Consider the following 16,192-nt stretch of genomic DNA (forward strand, 5'->3'; position numbering starts at 1 on the left):
ACAGCGCATGCCTTTTAGCTTAAGTCTTCTCAGGCTATTAAATATTTTTAAAAAATTCGCCGGCCCTTCCACTCCGTGAAGATTGTTAACCAGGGAAGCTGAAACGTGCGGCCCCGGTGTTTATCACTGGGTTAATCCCGAAGGTTCAATAATGTATTTCCCAATTATGAGGTTGCACACACGTTCGGCTGCGACGGAGAGAACGACGTCACTGACGGTATGCCCGCAGTCCGCCGCTGTCGCTTGCGTTCGATGTCCTCGAGTTTGCTCGGCGGCGTGGTCAGCAACATCCGCCCGCCATTGCCGCTTGCGATTCTTCGAAATTAAATTGCTTCAAAATTAAATGTGTCCGTCATGGTAAGACGGACAGATAATGGCTCATACCCCCTTAAGCAATGGATCATACCCCCGTAAGCGCGGCCTCCCCATTACGACGACAGAGGAGAAGTGAAATTCTACGCTGGAATGATGAGCGGCAACGCAGCCAGCTGTGGAAGCAGACGACGACGACGACGAACACGGGAGCAGTGGCACGAGCGCGTGCCGAGCACGAGCACGAGCACGAGCGCAACCCGAGGGGCGCCAACGAATCAGCTGCGGAAAAAGACGACGACGCTCGAGCCAATGCTGATGATAGTTTTCTGTACACAGGAGATTTCGCCTAGCCATACATGATTTCGCCTAGACATATAAACCTTCGCTTTAAAAGTTGAAACAATATCAGTTAAAGGGTGTAATTTTACTGGCGCGAATCTTTACGGGCAGCGTATAATGGCTGGCGCCTCTGCAATGTCATTACAGGCCCTGTGCACGGCGTGTTATAACTTTTAAGTGTGCCAGAAATTTCGGCACACCCGCGTTTGTCGCGTCCGCATTAGTCGGACCCGCGGCGTATACAATTGGAACACCGTCCGAGAAGTTCAAGCGCTACGCTAAACCTTGCTCTCGGCAGTCGGTGCTTCAACCTTCGGGAGAAACTGCCAATTTATTATTTAACTTTTCTTTTGAGCCCGCTTTTTCCAACTACTCGACCTTTCAGTCAAGCGAGCCGCAACAGAGCAGCTCACACCACGGCGTGTGACAAGCTCACTGCGGGCAGCCTGTTTTGCTCAATGGCGCACAGAGAAAGCACGCGGGAGACACGGTAACGCTCCGCTGCGCGCGCATGCCGACTCACGCGCGTCTCGCTCGAGGTGCGCTACAGAAGTCAACAAACATAAAACAGAAGTGACGAGAAACAGCCAGGCGGCGCTGTGGTATAGTCGACGATAGTAACTGGTGCTTGGCGCGTGCAAGAATAAATGCAACTTACAGCTCAAGAAATCCAGGAACAAGTCTCCCCTAATCACTCCCATCCCAAATACACACTAAAAAAGGGCGCAGTATACTATACCGTCTGGCACGGACACTGACACTAGACAACGATGCTATCCGACATTACATTGAGAGCAGACAGGATAAGCCGGTGTGTCAGGTATATGTGGCGGAACACTACCCGCTCGTTCGAACTCGTTGGAACATACCACCCTTCCCGCCTTACAGCTGAGAGAGCTTGACTACTCGATGGCAGGAGCTACGCTCGACACTGTGGTCACTGCTGGTGGCACTCACGTCAACCGGTCCAGACAAAACTGGACTCGGCACTATGACCGGGCGACCCAGCTGGACTCAGACAGCGGTGACTCGGACTTTATGAGCTGTTGAAAAAATTAAGTTGTTCTCTTGATCTAGTTTTGTTTAATAGAAAAGAGGGCAAGTCCTTGAACATGAACAACACAAAGAAGGCAGGCAGCGACGAGCGCTACTATATACCAGCTGGTTTTAGTTAGCGCACCTTGCATGGTCAGCAACAATTTACTTTATGCGCGCATGAACACCACACACGAGATTTAGACACAGCAAAAAGACGATCGAGAAAGAAATTTGACATCAGTAATTTACACAGCGGCATGCGTGAAACGAAACTCAATCGTTTCCTTTGCCGTGCAAAATCAGAGACGTTTCGGTAAGGCATGTCTAATATGTTCCATCTCCTTGATAAAATATGCATTCTTGAACGATTTGCGGGCCACGGCATTCCTAATATTGCCTAATATTAGCATATTGTTTCTTAACAAAACAGATATTCATAGAAAGAGAGAGATTCGTTTTTTTTAATCTTTTTCTGCTCTTCATCTCTCTCTCTCTCTCTCTTCTTTCTGATGAAAACAAGAGCCCTTGTCGAAACGGCGGCTTCAGATACGCCCCTTCTTGTTTGACTAGTGTTGAACATTTGTTTCTTGTTTATTTGCTTTTTTCCCCCTTGTCGTATTTTGTGTGCGACATTTATAAGCACATTGGTGTCGATCAAGCAGCATCAAAACAAGTTTGTATACAGAAGCGATCCGTTGTTGTCTGTCTTCTTCGTGCTGGTTCCTCCGCGCTCAACATTCTCCATTATACCTATACTGTATGATGATACCAACTAGCTCAGCGCCTTGTCCTCTTGGAGCACATGTTTACAATAAATAATAGTGTGGCAAGCACTATATGGTGCGCAATCAAAGCGATTTCGGTGAAGAAACCTAACAACCAAGAGGTGCAAGTGGACGAATAAGTGAGGATGCTGCCAGAGAATATGTGGAGTTCGGGAATACGGCGAGTTCGGAATCATCACTCGCGAGGAAAGTCATAGTCACGGACGTTGCAGCGATGTGTCAAAAGCAAGTATACTGGTGTGGTTTGGGCACCTTGAGACGAGAAACGACGAACACTGTGTTGGCACGAAGGCAATGACGGCAAGGAAAAAAATCTTGGCCGACCTGATAATTTCTGCAGATTGTATAACGAAGGGAAACTTAACCACCGAAAAACTGATGAAGTCACAGATGAAATTCATCTTTTGCCCAATATTTCAGGAAGGCGGTGTCAGGATCACTGGACGGCAAACTCATCATCTGGGATGTCTTCACGGGAAACAAAGTAAGTGATGCTTTGCTCAATCCTATACGTCCCTTCATCCCGGATTTACCGGCAACTAAGACCGCAGGATTATTAGCGAAAATTTCGAAACAGTGATAGAGGTACGTGATGCCGGTCAGCAAGATAATCACATTAGCAGAAAATAATGGCTACAGATAAGTCTTTATAGTGCACTTTGTAGGAGCAGCGATACAAGGTCTCTAGAACGTGTCCTCATATAATGAAAAATAACGACTATCCTACAGTGCTCAGTCTCAAGAATTTCATGCACTGTTATGGCAGTTATGGCAAATATCTCGGTTAGGAGAAAAGGTATAATGACATGAAGGTAGAGGGATCACCAAGGAAAGAGGATGAGGTGTACACAAACAAGAAGGAAAGGGAAGGTCACACAGTTAAAGGTGGGCACAAAGGTACATGCATGCTGTTAACAGAAACCGGCACCTCTCTCCTTTTACAACAATTACTATACACAGGTCAGAACACTCTTAATTTTTTTTGGTTCGATGTAAGCGATCGATTGCTATGCACATTTTTGCATGCCTAAACAACTACTAAGGAAAGGACGCCAGACGTCTGCCGGCATGTTTAGATCTATGCGTGTGTTGTGGTGCGCCTGAGTTCTTGAGTATTTAGTAACGAGGTATAGCAAAACTTGCGCCCGATAACAGCTGGCTGCATGGAAGCTAGGAGACACGTGCTAACACTCAGCTGACGCTTATGAGGATGTCTCCTCCGTCTCAAACTGTGCGTGTTGGTGATGGGTTTTAAATTACCGTTCAGTGACAGCGCAAGGTTCTAGCTCGTCTCGCTTCTTTTTGAACATATAGACACACTCTTAAAGACTTTTCGTTTATCGAGTAGGCAGAGGTGGGTATAAGCCTGAGATATGTTTATCTAAATAAAGTATCAAGGTGTTCATCATATATGTCATCTTGTTGAAATGTTCGCACCAATGTTCCTCAAGATATTCAGGTCCACTTGTTCCTACGTATCAGGTTGGTTCTTCGTTTTTCGATTAAGCTCTGTGCGCTTTGCAAGGCTCCTTTGAATGCATGTTAATGCCAATGACCTCGTTATCTGTTAGAGCGTCAGACCCTGACTCGGGTGGCCAATGGTCTGGATTCCCGGTTTAAACAATGGCACATAGTTTTCTTTTGATTTGCTTTATTATTATCCGATTGCCACTGACTAAACATGCCCAATGAGATTCAGTACAACTGGTTGAATCTGCCTATGGGCATATCAATTATACCCTATTCTCCTGAATATAACTTGTTTTTTATTCTTTTTTTCAATAAAAAAATTCTGGCCTCGGAACGCGCCTCGTTATATTTGGGTTCGTGACATGAATATAATGCAGTGTTTTTTTTTTTTTTCCCTGATTTTTTTTTTTTTCGCCGCTTCACCGTGTCCACTGCCACTTCGCCTCAGCGCGACAGAGGCAACCTGGAAGTTTCCAATGTGCACTTTGCACCATCTTTCCTCTCGTCATTTATAACGCTGTTAGTGTCGCATCAATATGGTTACGGCGTACTAATCGCAACCTTGAGCAAGACTATATAGGCGTTGTTGTGCAGGCACGTCAAGCGAGCGATCTTCGAATTCGCGCAGTACATCACCGCGACATCCATGAAAGGCTATACCGTGTTCGATTATGTCGCAGGCATTTGTGAAGTGCTGTTTGTCCAATAGCCATAGCGGATTTCACGGATGACGACGCCGTTCTAGCCTACAGTATAATAAAAACGTCAACACGCGTCCTTTCACTTTATGTTGCGACGGCAGTTCGCAGTAACGATGAATTTAAAGCCCTGTGGGCATCTGAGTTTATGCGTCGTTGTTTCCTGTTTCTTTGTGGCGTTATAATCGTAATATATCTCCATATTTTTTTTCTGAAAGCCCGAAAGTCTCCCCTTGCGTTATATTCGCGGTCGCCTTATATACGTGCAAACACGGCAAGTGTAATAAGAGTTCAATAGAACATTGAGCTTTAGTCCCGTCTCTTGTCTCTCCGTGACCTCTCCGTGACCTATTCGCATTGCGCCCAATCTAACCCAAGGTGCGCCTGATGTGCTTTCCGCGACGCAGATGCGCGTCATCCCGCTGCGCTCCAGCTGGGTGATGGCGTGCGCTTACGACGAGCAGGGCAATTACGTGGCCGTTGGAGGCATGGACAACATGTGCACCATTTACGACCTGCGTGGTACCAGCGCCAAGGTGCGACGAGAGCTGGCCGGCATGGACGGATACTTGTCCAGCGTGCGCTTCCTCGGAGACTCCCAGGTCATCACTGGCTCTGGGGACACGCGCGTGTGAGTGCTGTGGCCTTGATTTTGCACGCGATAGTATATGCCGTTTCGGACACGTTGTGTCCGCACGCACCTATATGGGGGTTTCTTTAAAGCTGCTTTCTCCACAATAACAGACTTTATGAGGTGAAGCCCTGCTTCACTAAGTTTGGAAGTATTTATACGTATACATGGTGAATGTAACTCTAGATATTAATGTAGAAATTATATTGGCGCCGTTATGGAACATCAATAAAGACACATTAGCCGAGCACGAACGTCGTCGTTTTAGATACCTAAAGTGGCGCTGAACCGATCGTACCATCGGTAACCCGCATGTAGGTGTGAGATGCAGGCGCATAAATGTGTCGGTAGTTCTAGCCTGCAATGACTAGCAATGACTAGTAATACCGCCTCCACATGGTTTAGCTGCAACTCTTGTCACACGAACAGTGACCTGGGAAATCTTAACTAGCACGGGATGCATGAAAACGGTTACGTTGCATAAGCGCTTTTGATAAAGTGCACTCGCACTTTTGGCGTACTTCAGCAGATAAGTCACCTCTTTGCCGAGCGCGAGGTCGCGTGCTCGATTCCCTGCTCCGGCGGGGGTGGCGTTCCGACGGGTGCACGAAAATCCTGTCAGTCACCAGTCACATGTCAGCCACTGCTCCAACTCGGAATGGTGTCTGTATTCTCAACATTTTTGTTTGTTTGTTTGTTTGTTTGTTTGTTTGTTTGTTTGTTTGTTTGTTTGTTTGTAAGACAATACGTTGCCTCAGCACTTCTTTTGCGTACGCAGTGTCCTGTGGGACTTGGAAAGAGGCCAGAAAGTCGTGACGTTCGAGGCCCACGAGGGAGACGTCATAAGTCTGTCGTTGAACCCCGACAAAACGACCTTCGTTACCGGATCGGTGGACAACACTGCACGGGTAACGCATACGACCACTTCGAAATTACTGCTCAGCCGTTATAAACGATACAGTTAAGTAATACAGCTACCTACAGATAAAAGTCGTTTTAGTGACTTCTCTCTCACGTCCCCTTGTTAAGTTATGCTGATCTAATCCGGTGGTTACCAACTATAGCCCACTTTATCATCCAGTAATAAGGTAATCGCCCCGTTGGCTTCACTACAGTAAAATGCTCTACTTGCTCTCATTAAAGCTCCGTCAACATTAGTGATACGCCATTCACGAGCGTGTCTGCGACAAAGCCCTGCCACATACCCACGCCAACCACATTTCATTCTCGCCTTCGTCTCACACATTACTCCGAAACAATCACATACGCCAGCTTTGCGACATCAGCGTAGGGTACCCAGCTGATTAATCAACAGCACCCAGCTGATTAACTACTTCCGATTATGCGCCTTGAAGAATCTTCTAGTTTGGTGCTTTCAAAAATTCGTTCAGCTCCTTCATGCGGCCAATAACACTGAGTATATTAGATGAACGGCCATGCTAACATAAAATCATCACACGGAGCAAATGACCCCGTGGTTAGCAAAACTGTTGGCAAGTGAAGCTTGTTCGCGCTCGTATGCACGGGAGTTCTTGCAATGACGATCTCGCCTTGTTCGATGCAGCTCTGGGACATCCGCGAGAAGGAATGCCGCCAGACGTTCCGCGAGCACGAGGCAGACGTGAGTTCGGTTTGTGTAAGTACACACCACCCGTCATCTTGGGATCGGGACAATTATCCAACAAATCTGTGGTCAATACGAGTTGCTGTTCTTCAGCAGTTTTCAGCCGTTTCAAGACATAAAAGAGACGTTTTCTGTTGCCCGTGTTGGATGCGCGTCATATTCTGTAGCTATACAGCCAGGAAAAAAAAAAAAACCTTCGTGTGAAAAAGCACTGGGAGCAGCTTAATTTAGGGCTGCGAAAGCATTATTAGCAGATGCTCAGTCAGCCTCATTAACCAACATTTTGAAGCGAATAGCCGAATATGGCCCTTTATGCACTTCATTTTCGTCTGCGTCGGTTATGCCTCATGCCATTGGCTTCGAGTTTGACCCATTGCACCGCATTCAGGACGATCTAATCGCACGGCCCGAGGGAATCGCCCAATAATGAATTGTTAAAGAGAACCTCACCAGGTTTGGCCATACACAGACATACACGTTGAAAACCTACACGCTGCGTAGATCACGCGATGACGATCGTGCCTGAAAAATAACACCGCAATACGCCATGAAAATGGCTTAAAAATTAAGCTGAATTCCGCGCGCTCTTCCCGAAGAAGCCACTCGCGTCGACAACGAGATGACTGCATGGACACGAATGGTGCTTCCAACTCCATAACATCCAAGATTTGGAGGCGACAGCGGGCGACACCGCCTGATCTCAGAGGCGATGGCCAGTCACATGCATGGCGCCTGAAGCGCACAAACCACCAGCACCAGAGCTAACTCAGGTATTCCTGCAAAAGCGTTCATTGCTCAGCAGCAGCACCGCTACTAAATAAAAAAAGTCGCAATTTCACACGAAAGACGAAGCATTGATAGCGATAGCAAAGTATTAGACAACTACACGAAGTGAGGTTCATAGTTTTATCGGCCGTCTAAATTGCAGTGAACGTTCGCTTAATAATTACATTAACACGCATGGTGTCAGGCGAGCACGGGCAAACATGAACAGATTTCAAATTAAATTAAGTTAAATTCTGGGGCTTTACATTCCAAAACCACAATCTGATGGTGAGGCACGCTGTAGTGAGGGACTCCGGATTAATTTAGGCCATCTGGGGTTCTTTAACGTGCACCCACTGCACGGTACAGGGGCGTTTCTGCATTCTGCCCCCATCGAAATGCGACCGCCACGGCCGGGATTTGATCCCGCGAGCTTGTGCCACTAAGCAACCACAGCGGATCGAACAGAGCTCACTCAATGACCGCGAACACTCGCTGCCACTACGCTGGCGTGGAGAGCGCCGGCAGCGAACGCTCCGTGCTGCCTCTCGCACCACTGCGTCTTGGAAAGCTGAGATTACGCGACCTCCAACACCTCCAACACGAGGCGCACGGGAACCCAGCGCGCATGAAGCCACCAAACATCTTTGCACCCGCCGCAGATTATACCCCAGATACGCCACGTATTGACCCTTTTCGCGGAGCAGTTTGCTCTAGAGAAACGAGATGGCGCTTTCGGCGGCGCGCCGTACGTCGCCTCAGCGACCGAGCACGAATACGAAACCATTACCGCTTCTACCTTGTTTCTGTGCGATCAGCTGTCGGAAATGCAACTGAGTTTTCGCTAACGCACTGTGCTCCACTCATGCTGGATTGAATCATATCGATTGGAGACGTCTGCAGTAGTTGGCTGCAAAAATAGTGACTGGCATATTAAGAAATGTAATGAATATCCGTGGCCAAGTTCGCGGACCGCTGCTGCAACTGTCCGTACGTGTTACCGGCAATTCGAGATGTACGGCTTTCCTCGAGGATACAGAAATTTGCCCATCCGCCAGTGTTGTATCGCTAACTTTTAAATGAAGGGGTTCAGCTCCGGAACGTCGGCAAGAGTGAGTACCGCTGGTTAAACAATGACGAAGGGAGTAGCGCCGCTTCCTGTCATAGTAAGTTTCGCGCACAGTATCTACACACATCTACTCCAATTGGCACGGGAACTTACGCCCACTCTTTCGCCAACGTGTCAAGAATGAGTGAATGGGTGCACACTTGAATATATGCGCACTATATACGCACAATAAATGGCGGTACTACACCGACAGCGCACGAATGGTCGAAGCTTAATGTTTCGTGACGGTCCACAAGAGTAAGCGAATTACTAGCGATAATAAATTTTTGCTACAAGGTATTACAATGTACAGAACAGCTACGTTTCAAGCCTTGTGCGCAGCAACAACAAATCTATCGGAATTGAGCACACCCGCGAGCGATTAGGCATAAAATAATCAGATAGTGACCGCACCGAGGAACTTTACTTAGTCAGAAACATGACAAGCCACTGCTTCAATGTATTTGCCAAATAAAGAACGAAGAGCAAAACACACTAATCCTGATTCAATTCATGAGCGGAAAGTTTGGATAGCTTGGAATTCATATTTAGCCCCGCTTTTAGAACAAGCAGCATACGCTGCTCGCGGCGTTTGCACATAGCTTCATCAGCTCGAAAAGCGCTTTTACATGTTTTCTCAAGCTGTGACCAAAGCGTCGTGTCGTCCGCCCAGTCACCGTCTACGATATCTCCCGAAACAGAGGTTTGCTAAGCCGCAGCGGCGTCATACACATCCATTGTAAACACGAAGGCAACGGAGGCAGTTGAGGCAAGCAATTGACGCGTCACCACGTGATCAAACATGGCAGCGCCCACGGGATCGCCGCGAAAAGGGTCAGCTATGCACAGCCATGGCCGGGGTAGACGAGGAGACGTGCACTCACCTGCACCCCCCCCCCCCCCGCGCTTAATCACAAGACTTCCAGCATCGGGTGTGCGCAACCACCATCCTTCTCGGCTCACGCTCGCACCAACAACATACGGCACGCGATAGGATGTTATCGCACTTGGACATTAGGCGGAACATCACAGTGACAGCTACGTCGACGATTCGCCTGGAGTGTCATGTATTGATATCGCAGTAAAAGAAAGGGAAGAAAGGAAAAGAGGATGGAATCAGCGGCAGCGGAGGCATAATGACAAAAGAGGAGGTGAAAGGGAAAATTGACATGCATCCGCATGCAGCACGAAGCTACAAAGGAAACCCACACGGGTTTCCCAGAAGCAAAGCTTCGCAGTTGATGAAAAATTCGTCCCTAGTACGAATTTTTCTGTTTCCTTTGTAGCTTCGTGTTGTACAGGTGGACGTCAATTTTTCCTTTCATGAACATTCCTCCGCCTTGCGGAATTCCGCAGAACTTATATATTGCCGAAAAAAAGGAGGTTTTGTTCTCTCGGCTTCGTTATGGGAGAAGGCAAGAAGTCACGGTGGTATACGGTGGCTATATTCCATTGATGCATGTGAGCGCTCAAGTGCCTGAGGGGTTTTACGTTAAATACATTTGCAATTACACCATTTCAAGGCATAATGCTCACGAACAGCTGTGGCTGTCCATAGTAATTCCAGGCTTCATGCGACACATGTCGCCAGTTAATTTGGTTTCCTTTTTTTTTTGCATGTATCCGAAGCGTCCAAGTGCATTCCAACCATTCCCTTTGTTTTTCGTGTTATTCCCACAGAAACACGCCCAATATCTGTGACAACCACACGGTAATCATTACGATGATCCGGACTCGCATGGATCTCGCGGAGGCGAAATGCCCGCCGTTTCCGTCACGGCAGCAAGGGATTCAATCGACGCCTTTGGCACGCAGTTCCACGCGGGAGGTAACGTGTTCGCGACGGCTTCCGAAGACAAGTCGTGCCGGCTGTTTGACGTGCGCAGCGACCAGCAGCTAAGCCGCTACCAGAACCCGCGCGAGTCGTCCGCCTTCACAAGCTGCGGACTGTCGCTGTCCGGAAGGCTGCTCTTCGCAGGCGCCGACGACCACGACGTCCACGTCTGGGACACGCTGTCCACGCGTAGAGTCGGTGAGCAGCACTTTGCGGTCCCTACGGTGTTAGTCCGGGGCACGTATTCTGCGACGATCACTTTCGGCGATATAGTATCGCCTCGGCGGCAGTATCGCCGTCAGGCGCGCGCTGACTCACTGGTTGAGCAAAATCGAATGAACTGATTGGCTGGTTGAGCATTACGTCACGCCAAGGCGATAGTATCGCCGAGGCGATCGTCGCAGACTACGTCCCCAGAGAGTCAACTTCCAAGTGACTATATACCACAAACGATATTTTTTTTTGTCCTGCTTCAGCTCTCTTTGTATTTGTATACATTTAGCAAAAAAAAAAAAAAAAGCTTAGATACGCATTATTACTGCGAAATACAGGGTGTTTCATTTTAGCTGCACCACCACCACCACCACCACCATCATCATCATCATCATCATGATAAAAACTTTATTATAGAGACTGAGGAGTTTGGAGCACGCAGGCTCCTGCACCAAATTTTTACAAATTGCCTGTGGCAGATAACACAATTATAATCCTTGGTCTAAACTACTCGATGAGACGGCCATTACTCCCACGAGAAATCAAAACGCCTAATTGAATGATTAACATAATTACGCTAATTAACTTTTTACTTACTTCTTTTACGGCACATATTTCAATCTACGAATTATAGCCGCTGAGTTCGCAAGGCGTATTCACTTGGAACGAATTCTCAGGACAGAACCAGTTTCGAGATATTAATTTCCAAAGTGTCCGACGAAATGCATGGGCGTTCCAGTTAACTTTGTGCTTCAATGTATAAAACAGCGTTTTCCTCAACATGTTAACTGGAACGCCCATGCATTTCGTCGGACACTTTGAAAATTAATATCTCGAAACTGGTTCTGTCCTGAGAATTCGTTCCAAGTGAATACGCCTTGCGAACTCAGCGGCTATAATTCGTAGATTGAAATATGTGCCGTAAAAGAAGTAAGTAAAAAGTTAATTACGTAATTATGTTAATCATTCAATTAGGCTTTTTGATTCCTCTTGGGAGTAATGGCCGTCTCATCGAGTAGTTTAGATCAAGAATTATAATTGTACTATCTGCCACAGGCAATTTTAAAAAATTTGGTACAGCTAAAATGAAACAACCTGTATGTGACCGCACACTGACGACAAGATATGCCACGAATATGGCGCGAAATAAAAATAATAATAGTTTATTTTCTTTGCGTATAATCCTTTTTGAGTCAAGTAAACGTAATATGTCTTCCGAAACATCATTCTATACCAGTCTACGTGCTCTTCTTTAGTGTCCTTTTGAGACAATATAACGACACAATAGACAGCCTATCAATTACTTAACGAAGAAGCGACAGTGGATGTTGCGTCTACAATGAATATCAGGATATTATTCCTTGTATCCACTGAACTGCAACAATAGGACTATATTGTTGCGGTTTACTGGATAGAGGACTTATTTGGAAATCTTCGATTCCCAGCGCAGCGCCGTCGCGTTAATACTTGCAAACGGAGCTATACTTTCTGGATAATTGAGCATCACATTTTGTATTTTAATGATTGTACGTGCACCGGATATTTAATCAGAGAGAAGCTAAGAAAAAGCTGGTGGATCCCACGTTTCGGACAGATGCATTGCACGTGTACTGTTATTAAACTAGTATTATAGTAAACTGATTTTTTTTTTTTCGTTTACGGTTCAGCGTGCGTGGACCTCCATTTTAAACAATAATAAGAAAGAAAAAGGTTCCATGCTGTCATAGCAGTGCTCCATTAAGTGGCATGAGCAGATTACACGCTTCTGAAATACCAAAGCAGCCACTCTTACCATGAGAAGAGGTTTTCAAAGCAAGACGCAGAAACAAAAGACGAGATGCGACCTCGCTCTTCGGGTTACCGCAACAGCTGGCCGTGACGTCATTGATTTTAATTCCTCTTGGTATATTGTTACACATGTATTTTTATATTCTTACACCCTCCCCTATGTAATTTATATGGTCTTGTTGCGAACAATAAAATAAAGTAGCGTCCACTGAGATCTAATCAATTGGTTTTTGGTAAAGGAGCACTACATAGAATAATTAAGAAACAAAACCGAACTAAGCAAGTTTCGAGAACTTGCTTAGCAAGTTTCGAGTTAGTTGGCAAGTAAGCCAAGTTTCGAGAACTTGTGCAATCGTACTTGGGCGCAAAACGGCCCGAGTACGATTACGAAAAAGTATTATGAAACGCCATGACGCCACTGTGACGTAGTGTAACTGACGTTTAGGCGCTAAACTCGAACAAAGGAAGCTCGGTCTTGGAAAAAAGAAATCATTAGCCCCTCCCCTGTCGAGGAGTTGGGGGTAAGCGAAGCTTGTCGTGTGTTTCTTCGGTGTTCCTCAGAACGAATTGCACTGACGAGTACCACGTTGTGCTCGAACCACAACCGCGGTCACACGCACTGCAGCTGGCTTCGAAGTTCCGCTTGAGAAACTCGCGTTGAAACCTGGCCGTCGCACCGGGGAAGTTGGCGCTAGCGTTGCCTGGAGGGCTAGACGACACTGACGTTTGTCCTCAACATCGCGCTCCCGCAACTCGGGGTCGGCGGCTCTTCGCTGACGCTTCGCCTGGGCTTCGGAAGCCCTCACGCTAGAATCGGCACGTCGACGAAGAGCCCTTTCCCGAGCGCGTTCATTCTGGATGGATTTCCATGAAATTTCTTCAAAATTAAATCTGTCCGTTTCGTCAGACAATGAATGGATCATACCCCCTTAAGCAATGGCTCATACCCCCGTAAACGTGACCTCCCCATTACGACAGAAGAGAGGTGAAATTCTACGCTGGAATGATCAGCGGCAACGCAGCCAGCTGTGGAACCAGACGACAACGAACGCGGGAGCAGTGGCACGAGCGCGTGCCGAGCTCGAGCAACCTGTGCAGCTCTGACAGTAGCTGGTTTCTTTAGCGTTACATCGCCGGCCCAGGCTAGCGTATACAAGCTTCGCTTGAAAAATTGTGTTTACGTCCCGAAACCACGATTCGATGATTATGAAGTACGCCGTAGTGAGCGACTCCGGAATTAATTTGGAGCCGCTTGGGTTCTTTAATGAACACCCAATGCACATACGGTACACGGTCGTTTTTGCATTTCGCCCCCATCGGAATACCGCGGCCAGGATCGAACCCGCGACATCGTGCTCAGAGGCGCAACGCCATAGCCACCGAGCTACCGCGGCGAGCCCCGGCCTTTTAAGCATGAAATGCTTTTAGCTCCCGTTGTCGTCGACCTTCAAGTGACCTTGAGCCAGAAGCCAGAGCCGTTATCCAGGGCACTCAAACGAGAACACCCAGGCATCGTTGCAAGAACAAAATCAGATCATCCGGGCAACTAGACAAAAGTTAAGAAAATGCGGTCTCTGGCCCCCAGCCGTTTGTACAGGACCGCATTACCAACGCTAGTTACTGCCCAAACAAGTTACAAAAAATACTGCTTCCGAGTTCTTCCTAACGTTTGTTCACAATATCACTCAAGCTGTAACTTTGTTTTAATTGTCATTTCCAGTAGCGACGTTCAAAAGGCAGATACAGGTCACCATACACTCGATTGTCATCTTTTGGCGCTGAGACAGGGTTGCCTGTGTTCTTTTGAACGGCAGCGGTCTGTGAGTTCCGCGGCGCGGGTTTTGCGTTGCTTCGAGAGATGGCGCCACGCTACGTGGCGCCTACTCCAGGTACTTTTCTAGCTGGGCAGTGCGATCTGTCTCCCTGGCGTCTTTCGCGGCCTGTCATGCCGCCTTCAGACGGTTTTAACGCGACAGCGTTGAGGGCACCGTGTCGCAGAAAATCCGGCGTCGGCGTGGATGTCAGCGTCCGTGGCGGAGAAAATCATCCCGAACCACCCCGACCGCGCAGGCCCTCCGCGTGGCGCAGGGTGTTAGTGAACAAAAATTGAATTACTCACAATGAAATCCGTCAGAAAAATGGTAAAGTACGACTTAACCACAACCTACAGACATGGCGGCGTCAGATTGCAATTTGAATGCACGAGAAAAACAATTAATAAATTAATAAAAGGTGCTAGGGCCTTCACATTTTAATATACGACTTATATTTCCCCAGAAAAAGCGTCTTCCCAGCAATGCATTGTTTAAAAGTGAAGCCGACTTTAAGGGGGTCGGTGTAAGCTTTGTCTTTGTAAGCTGGCTTTCCCACGTTGTGTTGCAGTGAAGCCTACTCAAAGAAAAATGCGATGCGAACGGGGCCCGATAACGCTATCGCGTTCCATTCTTAAAGGCGAAGCTTAAGCGTCCTCAAAATTTTCTTCTTCTATCTGGGCAGCGTCCATATGTACCAGTGCAGAGTATGGTGTTCTGCGGTGTGGTGCGCCGTTGCGAACATGCACTACACCCACTTTAGCGTGGTAGCGTTAAGGGCCCCGTGTCGCAGAAAATCCGGCGTCGATGTCGGCGTAAGCGCCGGCGTCCGTGGCGGAGCAAATCATCCCGAACCACCCTGACCACGCAGGCCATCCGCATGGCGCAGAGACGTTAGTGGACTAAATGAATTTCTCAAAGTAAAACACGTCAGAAAAATGGTAAAGTACGACTTAACCACAACCTACAGGCATGATAGCGTCGGATTGTAATTTGAATATACGACAAAACATAGTTCTGTTACGAGGAAACTCAAACACAAACCCATTTTACAGCATTTCTACATTCATACAGCGGCGCGCCCGGGTAGGTTACTTGCAGAAACACCATTCAGATGGCGATCGCCTCCTCAGCAGCGTTAAGGAGCCTACATGCAACACAGCGTTGCATGTAGGTTCCCTACGGCAGCGTAAAACGGTAGCGGCGCGCAGAGGCGAAGGTGGAGAAAAAGGAAAGCTGCAGTTGCCGGGAAGCCTGACAAGCATTCAGGGGTTTTTGATTGCTATCGCGTTCAACTCTTAAAGGCGAAGCTTAAGCGTCCTCCAATTTTTTTTTTTTTTTGAAAGATTGTGGCTAGTATCACCTTCAACCAATCTGCTTTACCGTTAGCCATTTCATGCTTCCATCTACTCTTGATTTTTTTTAATGCGAAAGCATTATATGACCCATTACGCGAAAATCCGTCGGCGTGAACGAAAGATATAGTACCAAAAATGGCCGACGCCGCAAAGAGTAAAAACACGTCAAAAATGCACGTACTAACGCCACATCTCTCAAGGAGTTTCTTGTAAACAAAGTAAATTAATGGCTTTGAAAAGAAAATTTGGTAAATTTCGGTCTGGGTGGGATTCGAAACCGGGCCTCCGGGGTGCGAGACGATCGCACACTTCCCCGACGCCACGGCGGCCCCACGATTATGGCTTATTAAAGCGACAGCGTTAAGAGGCCCCGTGTCGCAGAAAATCCGGCGTCGGCAAACGGCGTCGGCGTGCG

General features: G+C 47.5%; 1 protein-coding gene across 1 annotated transcript in view; it reads left to right on the forward strand.

Annotated features, from left to right (window-relative positions):
* LOC119446577 (guanine nucleotide-binding protein G(I)/G(S)/G(T) subunit beta-1) overlaps positions 1 to 16,192 on the forward strand; it is a 31,293-nt gene that overhangs the window by 13,157 nt on the left and 1,944 nt on the right. The window contains exons 4-8 of the mRNA XM_037711047.2: positions 2,898 to 2,961; positions 5,053 to 5,276; positions 6,055 to 6,184; positions 6,841 to 6,912; positions 10,589 to 10,805. Of these exons, the coding sequence (XP_037566975.1) occupies positions 2,898 to 2,961; positions 5,053 to 5,276; positions 6,055 to 6,184; positions 6,841 to 6,912; positions 10,589 to 10,805 (707 nt within the window). The remainder of the gene's footprint in view (positions 1 to 2,897; positions 2,962 to 5,052; positions 5,277 to 6,054; positions 6,185 to 6,840; positions 6,913 to 10,588; positions 10,806 to 16,192) is intronic.

The sequence above is a fragment of the Dermacentor silvarum genome, chromosome 3 (assembly GCF_013339745.2).
Source record: "Dermacentor silvarum isolate Dsil-2018 chromosome 3, BIME_Dsil_1.4, whole genome shotgun sequence".
NCBI lineage: Eukaryota > Metazoa > Arthropoda > Arachnida > Ixodida > Ixodidae > Dermacentor > Dermacentor silvarum.